We start from the raw sequence: 19,512 nt of genomic DNA, 5'->3' as shown, positions 1-19,512 counted from the left end.
AATGTATAAATAAAGTCAACTGTATCAAAGTATCAAATCAGAGCATTTCCGTTATGTATTTTTGATAATGAAAGGGAAAGGGGGACACCTAGTCAGCTGTACAACTGAATTAATTCAACTGAAATGTGTCCACATTTATCACAACCCCTCTGAATCAGAGAGGTGTGGAGGGCTGCCTTAATCAACATCCACGTCTTCGGCGCCCGGGGAACAGTGGGTTAACTGCCTTGCTCAGGGGCAGAACGACAGATTTTTACCTTTTATCAGCTCGGAGATTCGATCCAGCAACCTTTCGGTTACTGGCCCAACGCTCCTACCCGCCAGGCTACAATAACCACTAAATACTGTACAACAAACTGTTATATAATAGCTTTATTAGTACCACATACCATCACTGGAATCTGATTGGTTGATACCCCTGACTCAGAGGGTAAGGACACTCGGCTGCTCTCCAGGACTCTTTTGCGCTTGCGTCGATTGGTAGAAACCTCTTTCCCTTCTTAAACCACAAAAACAACATAACCGTTTTGGAAGTACTTCTAAAACACATGTGTCCTTATGGACTGCATTACTTAAAACAAAAAATAAATTGGCTACTGTATAACAATCCTTACCTGTGTTACATGTTTGGGTGCATATTTCCGCAAAAGGCCTGTAGAAAAGAAAATGTATTAAATATGAATTTCAATTCTGTAGATGGACAGAGAAGGGAGCCTGGCTTTTGCCCAAGAGTGAGTCTTTCTACTAAAATTTCAACTCGTAGTTCTTTCATGTCCTTCTTTCACATTTTAGGCTTTTAATCCAAAATCTAGGATATTTCTACAAACTCCAGATTCATACAATTATTACACTGACAAAGACACTCACTGTAGCTGGCTCTTGATGTTGATGGTGATATCATCTCGGCCTTGAAGGATCTTTTCCAGGCGGACTATGTCGTAAGTGTTGGGATTTCGGAAGGGAATATCATCCGGAAGGCCAATTACTTCAACAGAGTCGGGACTGGCACGGATCAGCTTGTATGGGACTATGACGGAGCGGTCCAGGCCTAGAGCGTCACCTGAACATTAAGCTATTCAGTCAGTTTGGGCCAGATTTTAACTCCCAATAAAATATAATTTTTACTAAGTTTGCATTGCATTGCATTGATGTCAATGGGAGATAAAGTGAATATTTAATTTATGTGTAAATTGGGATTTACCCCTTTAGGAATAAATCACTAGAAGTTTATACTTTAACTAATTTTTTTTAGTAAGGCTTATATAGATAAAGCAAATTGTACAAATGGAGGATATACACTGACCATATTTCTGGTTGAAGAGTTCTTTCACTTGCTCACGGAGGATCACTTTCTCCCCCATGCGGTTGACCTCCTCGTCATCTGTCGGTTCAGGAGGAGAGGAGTCAAACAGAATTGGTGGGGACAGTTTAGCAGATGTTACAGTGCCTTCAGAAATGATTTACACTCCTTGACTTTTTCCACATTTGGTGGTGTTACAGCCTAGTTTACAATGGAATACATTGAGATTTATGGACATTGGCCTACACATAATACCCCATAATGTCAAAGTGGAATGATGTTTTCAATTTTTGTACTAATTAATTAGAAATTAATAGCTGACAGTGGTGTAAAATACTTAAGTAAAAATACTTTAAAGTACTACTTAAGTAGTTTGTTTGGGTATCTGTAATTTACTTTTTATACTTTTGATAACTTTTACTCCCCATCATTCCTAAAGAAAATAATGTACTTTTAACTCCATACATTTTCCCTTACACCCAAAAGTAGTTGTTTAATTTAGAATGCTTATCAGGACAAGAAAATGGTCCAATTCACACACTTATCAAGAGAACATCCCTGGTCAACCCTACAGCCTCTCATCTGGCGGACTCAAACACAAACGATTGATGTCTGAGTGTTGGACTGTGCCCCTGGCTATCCGTAAATTAAAATAACAAGAAAATCATGCCGTCTGGTTTGCTTAATATAAGGAATATGAAATGATTTATACTTGTACTTTTACTTTTGATACGTAAGTATATTTGAGCAATTCCAATTACTTTTCATACTTAGGTATATTTAAAACCAAATACTTTTAGACTTTTACTCAGCTAGTATTTTACTGTGTGATTTTCACTTTTACTCAAGTCATTTTCTATTAAGGTACCTTTACTTTTACTCAAGTATAACAATTGGGTACTTTTCCCACCACTGATAGCTGAAATGTCTTGAGTCAATAAGTATTCAACCCCCTTGTTATGGCAAGCCTAAATAAGTTCAGGAGTAAACATTTGCTTAACAAGTCACATAATAAGTTGCATGGACTCACTCTGTGTGTAAAAATAGAGTTTAACATGATTCTTGAATGACTACCTCATCTCTGTACCCCACACATACAATTATCTGTAAGGTCCCTGAGTCGAGCAGTGAATTTCAAAGACAGATTTAACCACAAAGTCCAGGGAGGTTTTCCAATGCCGTGCTAAGAAGGGCAGCTATTGCTAGATGGGTAAAAATGTAAAAAGCATGCATTCACCATGAGGCCAATGGGGACTTTAAAACAGTTACAAAGTTTAATGGCTATGATAGGATAAAACTGAGGATGGATCAACAACATTGTAATTACTCCACAATACTAACCTAATTGACAGAGTAAAAAGAAGAAAGCCTGTACAGAATACAAATATTCCAAAACATGCACCCTGTTTGCAACAAGGCACTAAATTAATACTGCAAATAATGTGGCAAAGCTATACACTTTTTTTCCTGAATCCAAAGTGTTACGTTCGTGGCAAATCCAATACAACACATTACTGAGAACCACTCTCCATATTTTCAAGCCTAACCCTAACCCATCATGTTATGGGTATGCTTGTAATCGTAAAGGACTAGGGAGTTTTTTCAGGACAAAAAAGAAACAGAACGGAGATAAGCACAGGCAAAATCCTAGGGGAAAACCAGGTTCAGTCTACTTTCCACCAAACACTGGGAGATTAATTGACCTTTCAGCAGGACAATAACCTAAAACACAAGGCCAAATCTATACCGGAGAGGCTTACGAAGAAGACAGTGAATGTTCCTGAGTGGCCAACTTACAGTTTTGACTTACAGTACCAGTCAAAAGTTTGGACACACCTGCTCATTCAAGGGTTTTTCATAATTTTTTACTATTTTCTAAATTTTAGAATAATAGCGAAGACATCAAAACCATGAAATAACACATATGGAATAATGTAGTAACCAAATAAGTGTTCAACAAATTAAAATATATTTTATATTTGAGATTCTTCAAAGTAGCCACCCTTTGCTTTGATGACAGCTTTGCACACTCTTGGCATTCTCTCAACCAGCTTCATGAGGTGAATGCATTTCAATTAACAGGTGTGCCTTGTTAAACGTTAATTTGTGGAATTTCTTTCCTTCTTAATGCGTTTGATCTAATCAGTTGTGTTGTGACAAGGTAGGGGTGGAATACATAAGATAGCTCTATTTGGTAAAAGACCAAGACCATTTATGGCAAGAACAGCTCAAATAAGCAAAGAGAAACGACAGTCCAAAATTACTTGAAGACATGAAGGTCAGTCAATGCAAAACATTTCAAGAACTTTGAAAGTTTCTTCAAGTGCAGTTGCAAAAACCATCAATGATGAAACTGTCTCATGAGGACCGCCACAGGAAAGGAAGACCCAGAGTTTCCACTGCTTCAGAGGATAAGTTCATTTGAGTTAACTGCACCTCAGACTGCAGCCCAAATAAATGCTTCACAGAGTTCAAGTAACAGACACATCTCAACATCAACTGTTCAGAAGAGACTGCGTGAATCAGATCTTAATGGTAGAATTGCTGCAAAGAAACCACTACTAGAGGACACCAATAATAAGAAGAGACTTGCTCGGGCCAAGAAACACGAGCAATGAACATTAGACTGGTGGAAATCTGTCCTTTGGACTGATGAGTCCAAATTTGAGATTTTTGATTCCATGTCTTTGTGAGACACATAGTAGGTGAACGGATGATCTCTGCATATGTGGTTCCCACCATGAAGCATGGAGGAGGTGTGATGGTGTGGGGATACGTTGCTGGTGACACTGACTGTGATGTATTTAGAATTCAAGGTACACATAACCAGCATGCCTACCACAGCACTCTGCAGCGATACAGCATCCCATCTGGTTTGCACTTAGTGGGACTATCATTTGTTTTTCAACAGGACAATGACCCTAAACACACCTCCAGGCTGTGTAAGGGCTATTAGGAAAGTGATGGAGTGCTGCATCAAATGACCCGACCTCCACAATCACACAACCTCAACCCAATTGAGATGGTTCGGGATGAGTTGGACCACAGAGTGAAGGAAAAGCAGCCAACAAGTGATCAGCATATGTAGGAACTTCTTCAAGACTGTTGGAAAAGCATTCCCCATGAAGCTGGTTGAGAGAATGCCAAGAGTGTGCAAAGCTGTCATCAAGGCAAAGGGTGGCTACTTTGAAGAATCTCAAATATAAAATATATTTTGATTTATTTAACTCCATTTTGCTGCAGGGGCAGTATTGGGTAGCTTGGATGAAAAGGTGCCCATTGTAAACAGCCAGCTCCTCAGTTTCAGCTGCTAATATATGCATATCATTATTAGTATTGGATAGAAAACACTCTAAAGTTTCCAAAAACGGTCAAAATATTGTCTGTGAGTATAACAGAACTGATATTGCAGGCGAAACCCTGAGGAAAATCAAAGCAGGAAGTGGCTTCTATTTTGAAAACTCCATGTTCCATTGCCCCCCTTTGCTCCATTTAAAGGGATATGAACCAGATTCCTTTTCCTATCGCTTCCTCAAGGTGTCAACAGTCTTCAGACATAGTTTCAGGCTTTTATTTTGAAAAATGAACAAGAACGATAACATCGCGTCAAGTGGTCACATGAGTTTTCCTTGCGCAACAGAATTTGGACAGCCATTGTTTTCCCCTCTCCTACTGTGAAAGACATTTGCGGTTGATATATTATCGATTATATATTTTAAAAACAACCTGAGGATTGATTATAAAAAATGTTTGACATGTTTCTGTGGACATAATGGAAACTATTTGGAATTTCCGTCTGCGTTGTCATGACCGCTCTTTCCTGTGGATTTCTGAACATAACGCGACAAACAAACAAAGGTATTTTGGATATAAAAATCATCTTTATGGAACAAACGGAACATTTGTTGTGTAACTGGGAGTCTCGTGAGTGAAAACATCCAAAGATCATCAAAGGTAAACGATTAATTTGATTTTTGCTTTTCTGATTTTCGTGACCGAGCTACCTGATGCTGAGTGTACTTAATGTCTTATCGTGCGATCGATAAACTTACACAAACGCTTGGATTGCTTTCGCTGTAAAGCATAATTTCAAAATCTGACACGACAGGTGGATTTACAAAAGGTTAAGCTGTGTTTTCCTATATTGCACTTGTGATTTCATGAATATAAATATTTATAGTAATATTTATTGTATGTAGCGCTATTCAGCGGTTGTTGATGACACTTATCCCAATAGGAGGATTGCAGCCATAACAGGTTAACACTTTTTTGGTTACTACATGATTCCATGTGTTATTTCATAGTTTTGATGTCTTCACTACTATTCTACAATGTAGAACATAGTAAAAAGAAAAACCCATGAATGAGTAGGTGTGTCCAAACTTTTGACTGGTACTGTAAATCTATGGCAAGACCTGAACATGGTTGTCTAGCGATGATCAACAACCAATTTGACAGAGCTTGAAGAATTTTAAAAATAATAAAATCGGCAAATGTTGCACAACCCAGTTGTGGAAAGGTCTTAGAGACTTATTCAAAAAGACTCACAGCTGTAATCGCAGCCAAAGGTGATTCTACAAAGTATTGACTCAAGGTTGTGAATACTTATGCAACTAGCGCCTAACAGTGCAGCAAATGTCAAACAACTACACAAATAATAAATAATCAAAAACTAGAAACAAGAAATCAAGAATGTCAGATCTAATCCAATGAACAACCCAAATAACACTGTATCTGTAATCCAAATGCAATATATGCGTATGCGTGTAAAATAAATACATATATGTGGTGATAAGTATACTTTATTTTTTCTTGCTCTGGGCATCTGCATGCTCCTATGTAATGGATGCAATCATGACAGTTTCAAACCAGGTATTCTTACAGCTGTTACAGGCTTTGTTTTTCCATTTATGTTTTGGGGTTGGACTTTAGCACGTACAGCTCATTAGCACGTAGGGCGCACCGATTGGTGTCACATCATTGGTCAGTATGTGTTACACCTCTGCAGGTTGCCATCTGGTTAGTGGGAGGGTGTTTCACCTGTGCTGGCCCAGGTGCTATTTAAGAGTGGCTGCCCCAGAGCTCTAGTTGTCTTGGTCGATGCAGAGGGTTACCACCTTTAGTTGGCCCTTCGTTTTTTGATTTCTAGACAAACAATCCTTTATCTGATTTCCCTGATTTTGTTTTGCACCATCTTTTTTATTTGCTTCCTGTGTTTAAGTTTGGAGTGGATTTTATTTTGTTTGCCTCTTCTTGGGCAAATTTAGTGGGTGCTCATGTAACAGTATAAATTTAGACCGTCCCCTCGCCCATACCCGGGCGCGAACCAGGGACCTTCTGCACACATCAACAACAGTCACCCACGAAGCGTTGTTTCCCATCGCTCCACAAAAGCCGCGGCCCTTGCAGAGCAAGGGGAACAACTACTTCAAGGTCTCAGAGCAAGTGACGTCACTGATTGAAACGCTATTTAGCGCACACCGCTAACTAAGCTAGCCGTTTCACATCCGTTACACTCATGGTGGCTGTCTTAAGTTCTAGTTGCTGATGCTCGTCAACTTTTAGTGGACATACCCATGAGTGTCTTTCAGAACCCCTCCTAAAACCCCACCTGTTTAGTTGTGGTTGTTGGTCAGATCCTTCTGTTTGAGTGACATTTTTGTTTTTCTTGCTGAGGAACGTAACACAGCATCAAAATAAACAGGCAACACAATTAGAATGCTCACCACTTATTGAGGCGTAGGCCTTCTTCAATAAAGTGATCCGACGAGGTGCTAAGAGGGAGACAAATGTAATGTAATTTTTATATTACTACACTAGTAATATAAAACAAACAGTTGGGCCTGACACAGGATATTTCCTATCCAATCATGCTCTTTAATTGGAATTTCATAAATATGAATTGAATATGCCATTAATATAGTGTTACCTGGTTTAGGGATGAGTCCTTGGAAAGGTCTGCAAGAGACAAAGATGGAATCTTAACATCAGTAAACCAACTACCAGGGAGAAAAGACAAGTAGCAGTATTTTGTCCACTGAGGTTTGGTAGTTGAGTAGCCCTGCCGTATGCCTTATTTTCACAATACCATGAAAAGGTGAAGGAGAACTACCCACCTGGTGATGGTGAAGCAGATCTTGTCAGCCACCGCCAAGATCCTCTCCAGGTTTTGCGAGCCAAAGGTACATGGTTTCCTGAAAGGGATGCCAGGGGGCAGGCCCTCGATGATCACCGAGCCCGGGTTGCTCTTGATCCTCTTGTAAGGTACCTGGACCGGGTATTTTATGCCAAGTGCCTCCCCATACTTCCTGTTGAACAGGTCCTGGACCTGCTCTCTCAGGGTGTTGGCAAGGTCGATCCTGGACAGCTTGGCCTCTAAGCTATCTGTTAACAGAACCACATGACGATATCAGATGAATGGATAAGTTTAATTACACATTTTCAGCTTTTGGTATTTTATTAGGATCCCCATTAGCTGTTGCAATAGCAGCAGCTACTCTTCCTGGGGTCCACACAAAACATGAAACAATATAGAACATTAATAGACAAGAACAGCTCAAGGACAGAACTACATCAATTAAAAAAATAAATGTAAAAAGACATACATAGCCTACATATCAATACATACACACAAACTCTCTAGGTCAAACAGGAGAGAGGCGTTGTGCCATGAGGTGTTGCTTTATCTGTTTTTTTAAAGCAGGTTTTCTGTTCATTTGAGCAACACATTAATGTTTCTTATAAAAATAAGAAGTGATGCAGTCAGTCTCTCCTCAACTCTTAGGCAAGAAAGACTGGCATGCATAGTATTATTATCACCCATCTGACTACAATGAACAGCAAGATGTGCCGCTCTGTTCTGGGCCAGCTGCAGCTTAACTAGGTATTTCCCTGCTGCACTCGTCCATAAGACTGGACAATAATCAAGATAAGACAAAACTGGAGCCTGTAGAACTTGCTTTTTATATGTTATTTATATATTTTTTCTATATGTTTTGGCCATGACAGTTTACAATCTAAGGTAAAACCAAGTAATTTAGTCTCCTCAACTTGTTCAACAGCCACACCATTCATTAATTGCCAGATTCAGCTGAGATCTAGAACTTAGAGAATGATTTGTATCAAATACAATGCTCTTAGTTTTAGAGTTCAGGACCAGTTTATTACTGGCCACTCATTCCAAAAAAAGACTGCAACTCTTTGTTAAGGCTTTCAGTGACTTCATTAGCTGTGGTTGCTGATGCGTATATGTTTAATCATCAGCATACATGGACACACATGCTGTGTTTAATGCCAGTGGCAGGTCATTGGTAGAAATAGAAAATAGTAGAGGGCCTAGAGAGCTGCTCTGCGGTACACCACACTTTACATGTTTGACATTATAGAAGCTTCCATTAAATACAATCCTTTGAGTTCTATTAGATAGATAGCTCTGAATCCATGATATGGCAGAGGTTGAAAAGCCATAACACATACATTTTTTCAACAACAGGTTATGGTCAATAATATCAAAGGCTGCACTGAAATCTAACAGTACAGCTCCCACAATCTTCTTATTATCAATTTATTTCAACCAATCATCAGTCAGTGCAGTACATGTTGAGTGCCCTTCTCTATAAGCATGCATTCATTTGTTTACAGAGAAATGTCATTGTATTTGGTGTCATGACGTTGGCCTGGGGGGTAGGTTTATGACAGTCATAAATACCTCTTTCCCCCTGTTTCCTCTCTCTACCCTACTGATGTGACATTTGAAAACCCCTTGGTTAACATAGAGATTCTGGGAACATCAGAAGGTGCGGGGAAATTAACTACATTCTGGTAATCCGACCAACTGAACATATGCGGTGGTACTTAATGAATATGATGTCAGTTCGGTTGTCATCAGAGACATTCTTATCAATGATAGGATGACATAGACTCTACAGTGGAAAGTCTACACATCAGAGAGATTTGGGTTTTCATAAGGTTAGGGCTCTGCTCAATCAGTGGCCCGCCCCTGTGAAGAGACTTGGGTTATAAAACTTTTCAAACACACCCTTCTCGCTCCACTATATAAAGCCTTGACGAAAATGTAACCTCCTGTTCCAAGTACGTGAGGTCTGCAGCCTCTGCATTAAAAGAACTAACATGTCAACTACAGAACTACGCCATCCTCAGTGTGAGCTTTGGTTGCGAATGGTATGAACTTTGAACTCTTATTCACTACAGAAGTGATACCTCCTAGCCGTTGAGTTAGCAACAGCAGCTGCAAAGAACTTTGAAAGAACAGACAGAATATCCCGTCTACCACACAACAACGTTACTACAGCGTATCCAATTTACCAACATAGACATTCTTCAAAGGACTCGGATGGGCAACACAGCCTTCCATCTACCACCAACCTACCGAAGCACAGCTCAGAGTAAATATTTATTGCATTTTCCTTTTCCAAATGGGCGGTAATTTAGAATGCATAAGATACTGTATTTACGATAGCCCAGCTTCTTCCTTTTTTCCTCAGTCTTCCCGCTCTTTCACTCAAACCCAGCCCTTTTCTTTTGTGTAACCAGCTGTCATATCTGTTCCGCCCGCCAGGGACGTTTTCCTTTATGACGTAATTTGTAATTAAGGTATAATTCATTCTGTGTATATGTAATTCTGTGTGATTAGTTAGGTATTTAGTAAATAAATAATTAAACCCAATTTTGTATTGCTGATTCAACCCTTTAGCGGGGTTCCTGAAGATAACCAAGAATGTACAACTTTCAGATGAGACTGAATTAAGGTGACGATTAATATTGACTGCTATAGATGTAAAATATTACTAGGTCTTTAAGAGTTTATTCAGAAGATAACAGCTCTATAAATATTATTTTGTGGTGCCCCGACTCTCTAGTTAATGACATTTACATGATTAGCTCAATCAGGTAATATTAATTACAGAGAAAGGATTTTATAGAATAGCATGTCATATCACTTAATCCGGCATAGCCAAAGACACGACATTGGTCAAACACAATTCTTTCTAACAGTTTGCTAAGAGCTGGCAGCAAGCTTATAGGTCTGCTGTTAGAACCAGTAAAGACCGCTTTACCACTCTTGGGTAGTGGAATTACTTTGGCTTCCCTCCAGGCCTGAGGACAAATACTTTCCTCTTGGCTCAGATTAAAAATAAAACAGATAGGAGTGGCTATAGAGTCAGCAACCATCCTCAGTAGCATTCCATCTAAGTTGTCAATGCAAGGAGGTTTGTCACTAACAATAATTTTACAAAATTCAAACTTGCAATGCTTTTCTTTCAATATTAGTTTTTTTATGCACGAACACAATGACTCACTGTTCGTTGTTGGCATTTCCTGCCTAAGTTTGCCCACTTTGCCAATGTTAACATCAAATGGTTTTGTAATAAAAAAAAACATCTGATTTGATAAAAGATGGCGTTGAATTTGTCTTTCTGACCATAATTTTATTTAAAGTACTCAAGTTTTTTTCCATCATTGTTTATATCATTGATCTTGGCTTCATAATACAGTTTCTTCTTCTTTTTGTTTGTTGTTGTTTAGACATATAATTTCTCAATTTGCAGTAAGTAAGTCAGTCAGATCTGCAGCCAGACTTTTTAGCCACTCCTCATCAATCCACGAAGCCTTCACAGTTCTAACAGTCAGTTTCTTAACAGGTGCATGTTTATCAATAATTGGAAGAAGCAATTTCATAAATTCATGAAGTGCAGCATCTGGATGCTCCTTATTAATCACATCAGACCAACAAATATTCTTTACATCATCCACATAAGAGTGACTGCAAAATCTTTTACACTATTTTAGGCCCAGTACTTTTTACTCCCTGACACCCAAAAGTAGTGGTTACATTTTGAATGCTTAGCAGGAGAGAAAATGGTCTAATTCGCGCACTTATCAAGAGAACATCCCTGGTCATCCCTACTTCCTCTGATCTGGCGGACTTACTAAACACAAATGATTTGTTTTTACATGATGTCTGAGTGTTGGAGTGTGACCCTGGCTATCAGTAAATAAAAATAAATAAAACATTGTGCCGCCTGGTTTTGCTCAATATAAGTCATTTTAAATTATCCATACTTTTACTTTTGATACTTAAGTATATTTTAGCAACTACATTTACTTTTGATGCTTCAGTATATTTTAAACCAAATACTTTTCGACTTTTACTCAAGTAGTATTTTACTGGGTGACTTTCACTTTTACTTTAGTCATTTTCTATTAAGGTATTTTTACTTTTACGCAAGTATGACAATTTAGTACTTTTTCCACCACTGAGCTTTAGAACAAAGTTCTACATTATTAGTAAAAATGTGATCAATACATGTGGATGATCTTGTTCCTGTAGTGTTTGTAAACACCCTGGTTGATTAATAACCTGAACCAGATTACAGGCACTCATTACAGTGAGAAGCTTCCTCTTGAGCGGACAGCTTGATGAAAACCAGTCAATATTCAGGTCCCCAAGACAGTAGACCTCCCAGTTTACATCACATACGCTATTAAGCATTTGACACATATTATTTAGATACTGACTGTTAGCACTTGGTGGTCTATAGCAACACCCCAAAATAAAAGGTTTTAGATGTGCTAAGTAAACCTGCAAACACAACACTTCATTAACACTTGACATAAGATATTTTAAGCATTACAGGCATATGGCTCTGAATATATACAGCAACACATCCCCCATAAACATTTCTGTGTCTTCTATTGATAGCTTGAAGCTGAATTGCAGCATATAAATAGCACTTCTTTTCTATTTAAGTGAACAAGCAAGGGGAAAAACAAATCCTAACCAGGACTCCATAAGTACTCGACTATGTATTGCTCAAAGTATTGGAGGGCAAAGTAATCGACTGGTATTGGCTCAAGTATTTGGTCTCCCTATTACCTGAGAAGCCTGGTCTCTTCGAATCGGCCCCTGCATCTTCTGTCAAAGCATCTTTGGAGTCGAGGTCTGTGGAAAAAATATTAGCAGAGTTGTCTAAACTTGCAGTGAATACATCCAGTTCACCAGACCTATCTAAAAGCCACATTGAAAAATATGGATCCTAACCACTGGTTCAACTGTGGAATTACCAGTTAATTCTAATTAATTACAGCGTTAATAATATTTAATTACTGAGTAAATTGTAATTCTATGCGCTCAACATTTGTAGGCTAAGGGTTTCTTGAAGATTTGCTCACTGGGGTAATGGACCATAAGAAATCCATCTCCATGGATTGATGGTGAACTGGGTGAGGCATTTTCTCAAAGAAATATGGCAAAAGTCTTAGCAGCCAAATCTAAACTAGAAATTGATTAATAGAATTATAGAACACTAAGTAATTAGGCAGCTAAATTAAATAGTAAGAAAAACACTTTATTTTACAAAAACTGTTTTATTGATTGTAAAAATGATTTTAAAAAAGGTATAGAATACAGTTAAGGGCTTACTTGGTACATCTATCTCATCATACCCATCTAGTGTGGAGATTGACGGGAGAACAATAACAAAACCAGCTGATATTGCCAATCATTTTGCAGATGTTTTTATTTTTTTTACAAATGTATTTACTGAGAGATAATGTAAACACCCATTCTTCCAAACAAGCTGTTGTCCAATAGATTGATGATCATATTTTGAGCAAAATAAATGCTATTTTAATCTACAGATGCTGTAAGTAAAGGTGTTAAACCTATTGAAGCCATTACCCAATGGTAAATCAATGTTTTACTTCGCTATGCTGCTCCCCAGATTGCAGCTCCACTGAAATACAGTGGCAAGAAAAGGTATGTGTACCCTTTGTAATTACCTGGATATCTGCTTAAATTAGTTATCAAATTTGATCTGATCTTCATCTCAGTCACAACAATAAAAAAAAATAGTGTGCTTAAACTAATAAAACAAATTATTGTATTTTTGGTGGTGTTCATGGGAGGACACCACGGATGAAGCCACTGCTGCCACTGCTGAAGCCACTGCTGTCTACAAAAAACATTGCTGCACATCTGAAGTTTGCAAATGTGCACCTGGATGTTCCACAGCTACTGACAAAATATTCTGTGGACAGATGAAACTACAGTTGAGTTGTTTGGAAGGAAGACAACACTGTGTGGAGAAAAAAAGGTACAGCAAACCAACATCAATATCTCATCCCAACTGTAAAGTATGGTGGAGGGAGCATCATGGTTTGGGGCTGATTTGATGCCTCAGGGCCTGGACAGCTTGCTATCGTTGACGGAAAAATTCATTCCCATGTTTATGAAGACCTTTTGTAGGAGACCTTGTATGAAGACCTTGTTTTGAAAACCAAGGTTATGTTGGTCTGTTCCACCAGGAAAAGGCCAACACAGCATGGGATAGAATTAAGTATGGGGGGCGTAAAATTGGGGAAGTGTCAGAAACCAAACTACTAGGGGTGCAGCTAGACAACTGTTTATCATGTTCATCTCACATAACTCATCTATGTAAAAAAAGATAAGGCATGCATGCATGATCAGAAGGATAGCTAAATATTTACCGGGAAAGATTCTTAAGCAAACAACCCAAGCATTAATTGGGAGTCAGGTGAACTACTGTTCTGTGGTCTAGGGGAATGTATCAGCAAGTGAAATTGGGAGGCTGCAGATTGCACAGAACAAAGCAGCAAGGACTGTTTTAAGTTGGAGATATGGTTATTCTGTTGTAGTCATGCACAATGCTCTTGGTTGGTCATCTATCAACAAGATCATTGAAAAAACATGCTTGTTTTATTTCACAATGTACACCATTTAAAACAGTATTCCGTTGGTAAGAGACAGACATTAAGTAAATACTAGGAATTGTCCACCTGTCCACATGTGTTATACAGACAGAAAAGAGAAATAGGCAAAATAACATTGAGATTCAGAGCAATAAAGAAATGGGATAATTTTTTATCTGAGCAAACCAGACACCTTTCAATATATAAATTCAAACAATACTTTAGAAGCATTTAAATATAATAAATTGAAAGGTTGTGCAGAACTATGGTAGATGAAGGAATCCATCTATAATTTCAGACTGTTAAGAGTATTTATCGGGTCAATATGTCAGTGTATTATGTTTGTTTGTAACAGTGTGTTATATGTGACAATGTAATCGTATTATAAATAGTATTTTAACGACTCTTGGAAGATTAGTCCAAATTAGGACTAAAATATATCCTTATCAAATCAAATCAAATCAAATAGGAGGGCTTGGCTCATTTACTCTCAGTCAATTCAGGAATGAACTGACATTTAACTAATTTAGTTTGTAAACTTACTATTTTTAATAGTAAATCATTATATTAACCGTGATATAATTATTAAATCAGCTGGCATTTAGAATGAAGATGCATTCACCTGAATCACAGGCCGGGAAAGGAGGCGTCTCTAGCTTGACTTGATCCGTTAAAAGTTCTGGCCTGGATAGGAAACCACAACAAAACATGGTTCGAACATCATAAAAAAAGTGTAACCTGTTGTCCTTTATTCCTGCACCAACATATACAACATTTCACCTATATCCTTTTCATACAACAACAATTCGCAGACTAGGGCCATGTTCCAGGCTGACTACACGTTAGATGCCTTCCATATCTCACAACGCCTGGACAGGTGTTGAACATATCAGTTAACCACATCATATTATATACCAGTCTGATGCCGACTGCGTAGTTGATGATGCAACCGCTGGTTGATGTAATACAATGTCAGCAATGTAGTCAGCCTGGAACGTAGTCAGCCTGGAACGTGACCAAGACCATGGGCGAGTCACAATGATCCCTTCTTCCTCCTAAAGTGTACACTCGTTCACTACTCCCCACAAATGTAAAAGCATTGGATTGGTGTAGGCATTGGCTTAAGGGTTTCCATATACCAGTCCATTCCCTTCAAATCAATGAAGGGACGTGGACAAGTGCAAGCTTTCGGAGAAAGGAGAGATTATTGGGATGCACTCCTTGAATGACTTGCGAAGGTTCTTTCCCCTATGTGACAATGTATGATCTCTGACCTTTTGATGACAAACTGAATCTGACTGCCAACGGCCAGGATCTTGCGTAGCTTGGCCGCTCCAAAACAGTTGGGTCTGCGGAAAGCCACACCCTCCGGTAGCCCTGTGACACACAGCTCCTCTGGGTACATCTGAAACTTGGAGTAGGGCACCTTCGCAGGTTCAAGTAGTCCAAGCGCCTCGGCTACAGAAAGAAATGGTGGGGTGGAAAATGGAGGTAGGAATACAGGTGAATTATTTTATGCAAAAGATGTTGCTCAGTACTTAACTATTCCCAGGACAGTCAAATAGATTTTTAGAAGAATCATTGCTTTCTCTGTGACACCTTAAAAAGGCTAGAAAATAACGTGGCTGTGTAGAAACAGTTGACTAAGTCGGTGTAATTTATGATTTAGTGCTCGAGTCAGTTCCTCTTGCTTGGCCAGTCTGAACATTGAGCGTGCAAGTAAGTGCATTGAGTAACCTACCGTACTTAGTGCTGAATATGCTTTCCACCTGCCTCCGAAGCTGGAGGATCATTTCACCTATGTCCTCAGCGATATTTCCTGTCAGGAAAAATGAAAATGAAGAGAAATGTTTAAGTGGGTTTTATTCAGAGCTGAAAGAAAGAACATGATTAGTGAATGTGTCTGAATCAGTCTGAATAAACAGTTGAACTAAGCTAATGAGGCATTTACTCTGAACAAAAATATAAACACAACATGCAACAATTTCAATTTACTACAATTAATTTAAGGAAATCAGTCAATTGAAAAATGCATTAGGCGCTAATCTATGGATTACACATGACTGAGAATACAGATATGCATCTGTTGGTCACAGATACCTTTGTTTTTAAGTAGGGGCGTGGATCAGAAAACCGATCAGTATTTGGTGTGACCACCATTTTCCTCATGCAGCATGACACATTTCCTTCGCATAGAGTTGTTCAGGCTGTTGATTGTGGCCTGTGGAACACGCTATCATACACGTCGATACAAAGCATCCCAAACATGCTCAATGGATGACATGTCTGGTAAGTATGCAGGCCATGGAAGAACTGGGACATTTTCTGCTTTCAGGAATTGTGTACAGATACTGGTGACATGGGGCCGTGCATTATCATGCTGAAACATGAGGTGATGGCAGTGGAACAATGGGCCTCAGGATCTCGTAACGGTATATCTGTGCATTCAAATTGCCATTGACAAAATGCAATTGTGTTCGTTGTCCGTAGCTTATGTCTGCCCATACCATAACCCAACTGCCACCATGGGGCACTCTGTTCACAATGTTGATATCAGCAAACAACTCGGCCACACAACACCATACACGCTGTCTGCTGCATATTAAATCATCACTTGTTTGGCAAAGTAGGCTGTGATTCAATGAGAAATTAACAGGCACCGCATTGATTATATGCAACGCAGGACAAGCTAGATAAACTAGTAATATCATCAACCATGTGTAGTTAACTAGTTAAGATTGATTGTTTTTTATAAGATAAGTTTAATGCTAGCTAGCAACTTACCTTGGCTTCTTGCTGCACTCGTGTAACAGGTAGTCAGCCTGCCACACAGTCTCCTCGTGGAGTGTAATGTAATCGGGCACAATCGGTGTCCAAAAATGCAGATTACCAATCATTATGAAAACTTGAAATCTGCCATAATTAATCGGTCGACCTCTAATTTCAGTTGTACATGTTGTGTTTATATCTTTGTTCAGTATATAAATTATATTAATCAAGAATTTATGTAACAATCACAGATAACACCTTTTAAAAATCAATAATTTGAAATGGAGGTTAGGCTTTGTCTATTGTAAGCCTACAGTGAATCCAACAGATAGATCTTAGGGAGAGGTTGCCAATCCTACTGTACCTTCAGATGATCTCCTGAGGCCTTGCGAAGCTGGTTTAGGTGACAGTGCTTCAGTTTAAAGGAAGAGGGCAAAGAGGTGAGTAGGGTTGACAAGTTTCAAAGGTTTCACATAACTACTTTCGGTTCAGGCTACTACTGTATGTCGAGCCAAGAAATACTGTTTTGAATGAGACAAAGCCCAAACTACAGTAGAACCTCAAAGAATTACTGACTGACCGATCAACCAAACCGGCAATATCAAACTGGGAGGACATGTATTAAATGCAAAAACAGCACACTTCTTTAGGCTACAGACAAACGTAAATGTTTCTTATGTGCTAAAACATATCTACAGTATCTGGCTAAATATTAGAAAACACATGTAAATACACAATCAATATTTGCTCAGTGGCTTTAAGTGAATTTCAAAGTTCCGAACATTTCAGTTTTTCTGAATGACCACTATTTCCAAGCTGTTCATGTCTCTGAGGCCATATGGTAGCTTATTTGAGTAAAAAAAAAAGAGTAATACCAACAGCCAAAGTATGACTTTACATGTGCCATGGTGATAGGATGTTATCTGTATCTCTGTCTACATGACAATTGTGCACATTCATTGTGTCTCTCCATTGATAATAGCTCAAAGATAATTTACATATCTTTCAAAATACTGCAGAAAAAATTGCATGATATTTAAATAAACACTGAAATCTAGTGTCTATTTTCTGCACTTACCCGCAAATCCTTCCTTCATGATCAATGATGGAAAAGAGAACTTTAACAAAAACATGAAAGCAACCAAAATGAAACAAACAAAATGTCTAAGGATCTAGACTAGAGGTTAATGTGGACACTTGAGTACCATTCTTTTTCTTTCCTCTTCTCTACAAATCTTCAAATATTAAATCTAGCCTGGTCCCAGATCTGTTTGTTTTTGACAATAAGTGACAAGGAGTTGACATGATAGCACAAACAGACTGGCACTCAGGCTAGTATATCTCTACAGCTATAGCACAACTTAGAATTGAGGTTAAGAAAGAGAGTGGTCCTTTGTAGCTCAATTGGTGGTAGAGCATGGCGCTTGTAACGCCAGGGTAGTGGCTTCGATTCCCGGGACCTCCCATATGTAAAATGTATGCATGCATGACCCTAAGTTGCTTTGGATAAAAGGCATATATTATTATTATTATCGCATGTAGTGTACTCAAGTGTTCTTAGTTACCTCGTGCTACTAAACTACAATAAGGGCTTGGGGAAGGGTGACTAAGGTAAGGGACATAATTATCTCAGAGTACTAAACTGGGTGTTCAGGTGTCTTAAAGGGACTCTAGACAAATCACAGGACTGGTAGAGATAGGGAGCATGAGAAACAGGCTAATTCTATACAGGGTTGGGCTGCAAGGGCTGGGGTTGAGACGAGAAGGTGTGTATGGTGAATATACTATACAACCAAACCTGAGACAGAGAGTCCAGATTTAAAACATACTCACAAACTGGACAAAATAAACCTAGGTTTGGTAAATGCTCCAATTTAAAAAATAAATATATTGAGAGTTGCTATTGCAGTGTTTCTACAAATAACCTTTAGACTAGAAAACTGAAACTGCTCTGGATGTCTTGCAAAATGGTGTCATATGTTCCAATCCCAGTAAACAGATTCGATGGTGACCAATCTTTCTTTAAGTATGTTTTGTGGGAAAACAGGCTTGCCTGTGAAATCTGTGTTTAATCTGAGGTATTGCTTATGGACACCAGCTCAAATATGCACAATCCATCAGATTCTAATGACACAAAAATGACACATCCAATGATGAAAGCCAATTAATATATACCATCAAAAATAGGATTCAAAATTATAAATCAAACTGATGGAAATTGTCTAGAGCAGGCAGCCTATTACTTACTTAGTGTGCTACAGGTTTGGCAGAGACTCTTGTGGGTGGGAGGTGGGGCGTAAGGGGTGATACTGGGTACTAGTGACTCTGGGTGGAGTACGAAGTGTGAAAGGGGGACGAGGAGACAGGGAGAGGGGAGTATCTGTGAAAAGTGGTTTCATACGTGTACTGGTAACCTAGCTCCCTAACAGAGGGAGAGAGCTTGTTGGCGGTGGTGGACCCAGGGTGGCGCCAGGCCTGGGCTGTCCAGATGCAACCATGAGGTGGAGGGGACTGGGACGGAAGGCGGGGCTGCAGTTACCTGCGTGGGTTTCCAGAGAGCGGCAAGAAGCAGCCTGGGCTGGGGTGGCCACCACCACCACTGCTGCTGCAGCCGGGTCAGCATGAGACTCATTCGGCTCCTCAACTGAAACACTGGCATCTGGGGGAGGAGAAACAACACATTGTTAGGGTACTGGGTATCTTAGGGACAG

The 19,512-nt window shown here is 39.0% G+C and overlaps 1 protein-coding gene across 2 annotated transcripts in view; it reads right to left on the bottom strand.

Annotated features, from left to right (window-relative positions):
- The window catches only part of LOC139418073 (GTF2I repeat domain containing 1), a 41,049-nt gene that overhangs the window by 1,636 nt on the left and 19,901 nt on the right, over nucleotides 1–19,512 (bottom strand). For both annotated transcript variants that reach the window (XM_071167245.1, XM_071167246.1), the window contains exons 14-26: nucleotides 19,341–19,460; nucleotides 17,166–17,213; nucleotides 15,774–15,851; nucleotides 15,307–15,490; nucleotides 14,655–14,716; nucleotides 12,198–12,263; nucleotides 7,417–7,684; nucleotides 7,230–7,258; nucleotides 7,027–7,074; nucleotides 1,304–1,381; nucleotides 868–1,060; nucleotides 615–652; nucleotides 390–499 (exon numbers count right to left, since the gene is read on the bottom strand). In XM_071167245.1, the coding sequence (XP_071023346.1) occupies nucleotides 390–499; nucleotides 615–652; nucleotides 868–1,060; nucleotides 1,304–1,381; nucleotides 7,027–7,074; nucleotides 7,230–7,258; nucleotides 7,417–7,684; nucleotides 12,198–12,263; nucleotides 14,655–14,716; nucleotides 15,307–15,490; nucleotides 15,774–15,851; nucleotides 17,166–17,213; nucleotides 19,341–19,460 (1,322 nt within the window). The remainder of the gene's footprint in view (nucleotides 1–389; nucleotides 500–614; nucleotides 653–867; nucleotides 1,061–1,303; nucleotides 1,382–7,026; nucleotides 7,075–7,229; nucleotides 7,259–7,416; nucleotides 7,685–12,197; nucleotides 12,264–14,654; nucleotides 14,717–15,306; nucleotides 15,491–15,773; nucleotides 15,852–17,165; nucleotides 17,214–19,340; nucleotides 19,461–19,512) is intronic.

The sequence above is a fragment of the Oncorhynchus clarkii genome, chromosome 10, assembly GCF_045791955.1.
Source record: "Oncorhynchus clarkii lewisi isolate Uvic-CL-2024 chromosome 10, UVic_Ocla_1.0, whole genome shotgun sequence".
Taxonomy (NCBI): domain Eukaryota; kingdom Metazoa; phylum Chordata; class Actinopteri; order Salmoniformes; family Salmonidae; genus Oncorhynchus; species Oncorhynchus clarkii.
Note: the sequence above shows the minus strand (reverse complement) of the source record. Positions and strands in the feature narration are given on the sequence as shown.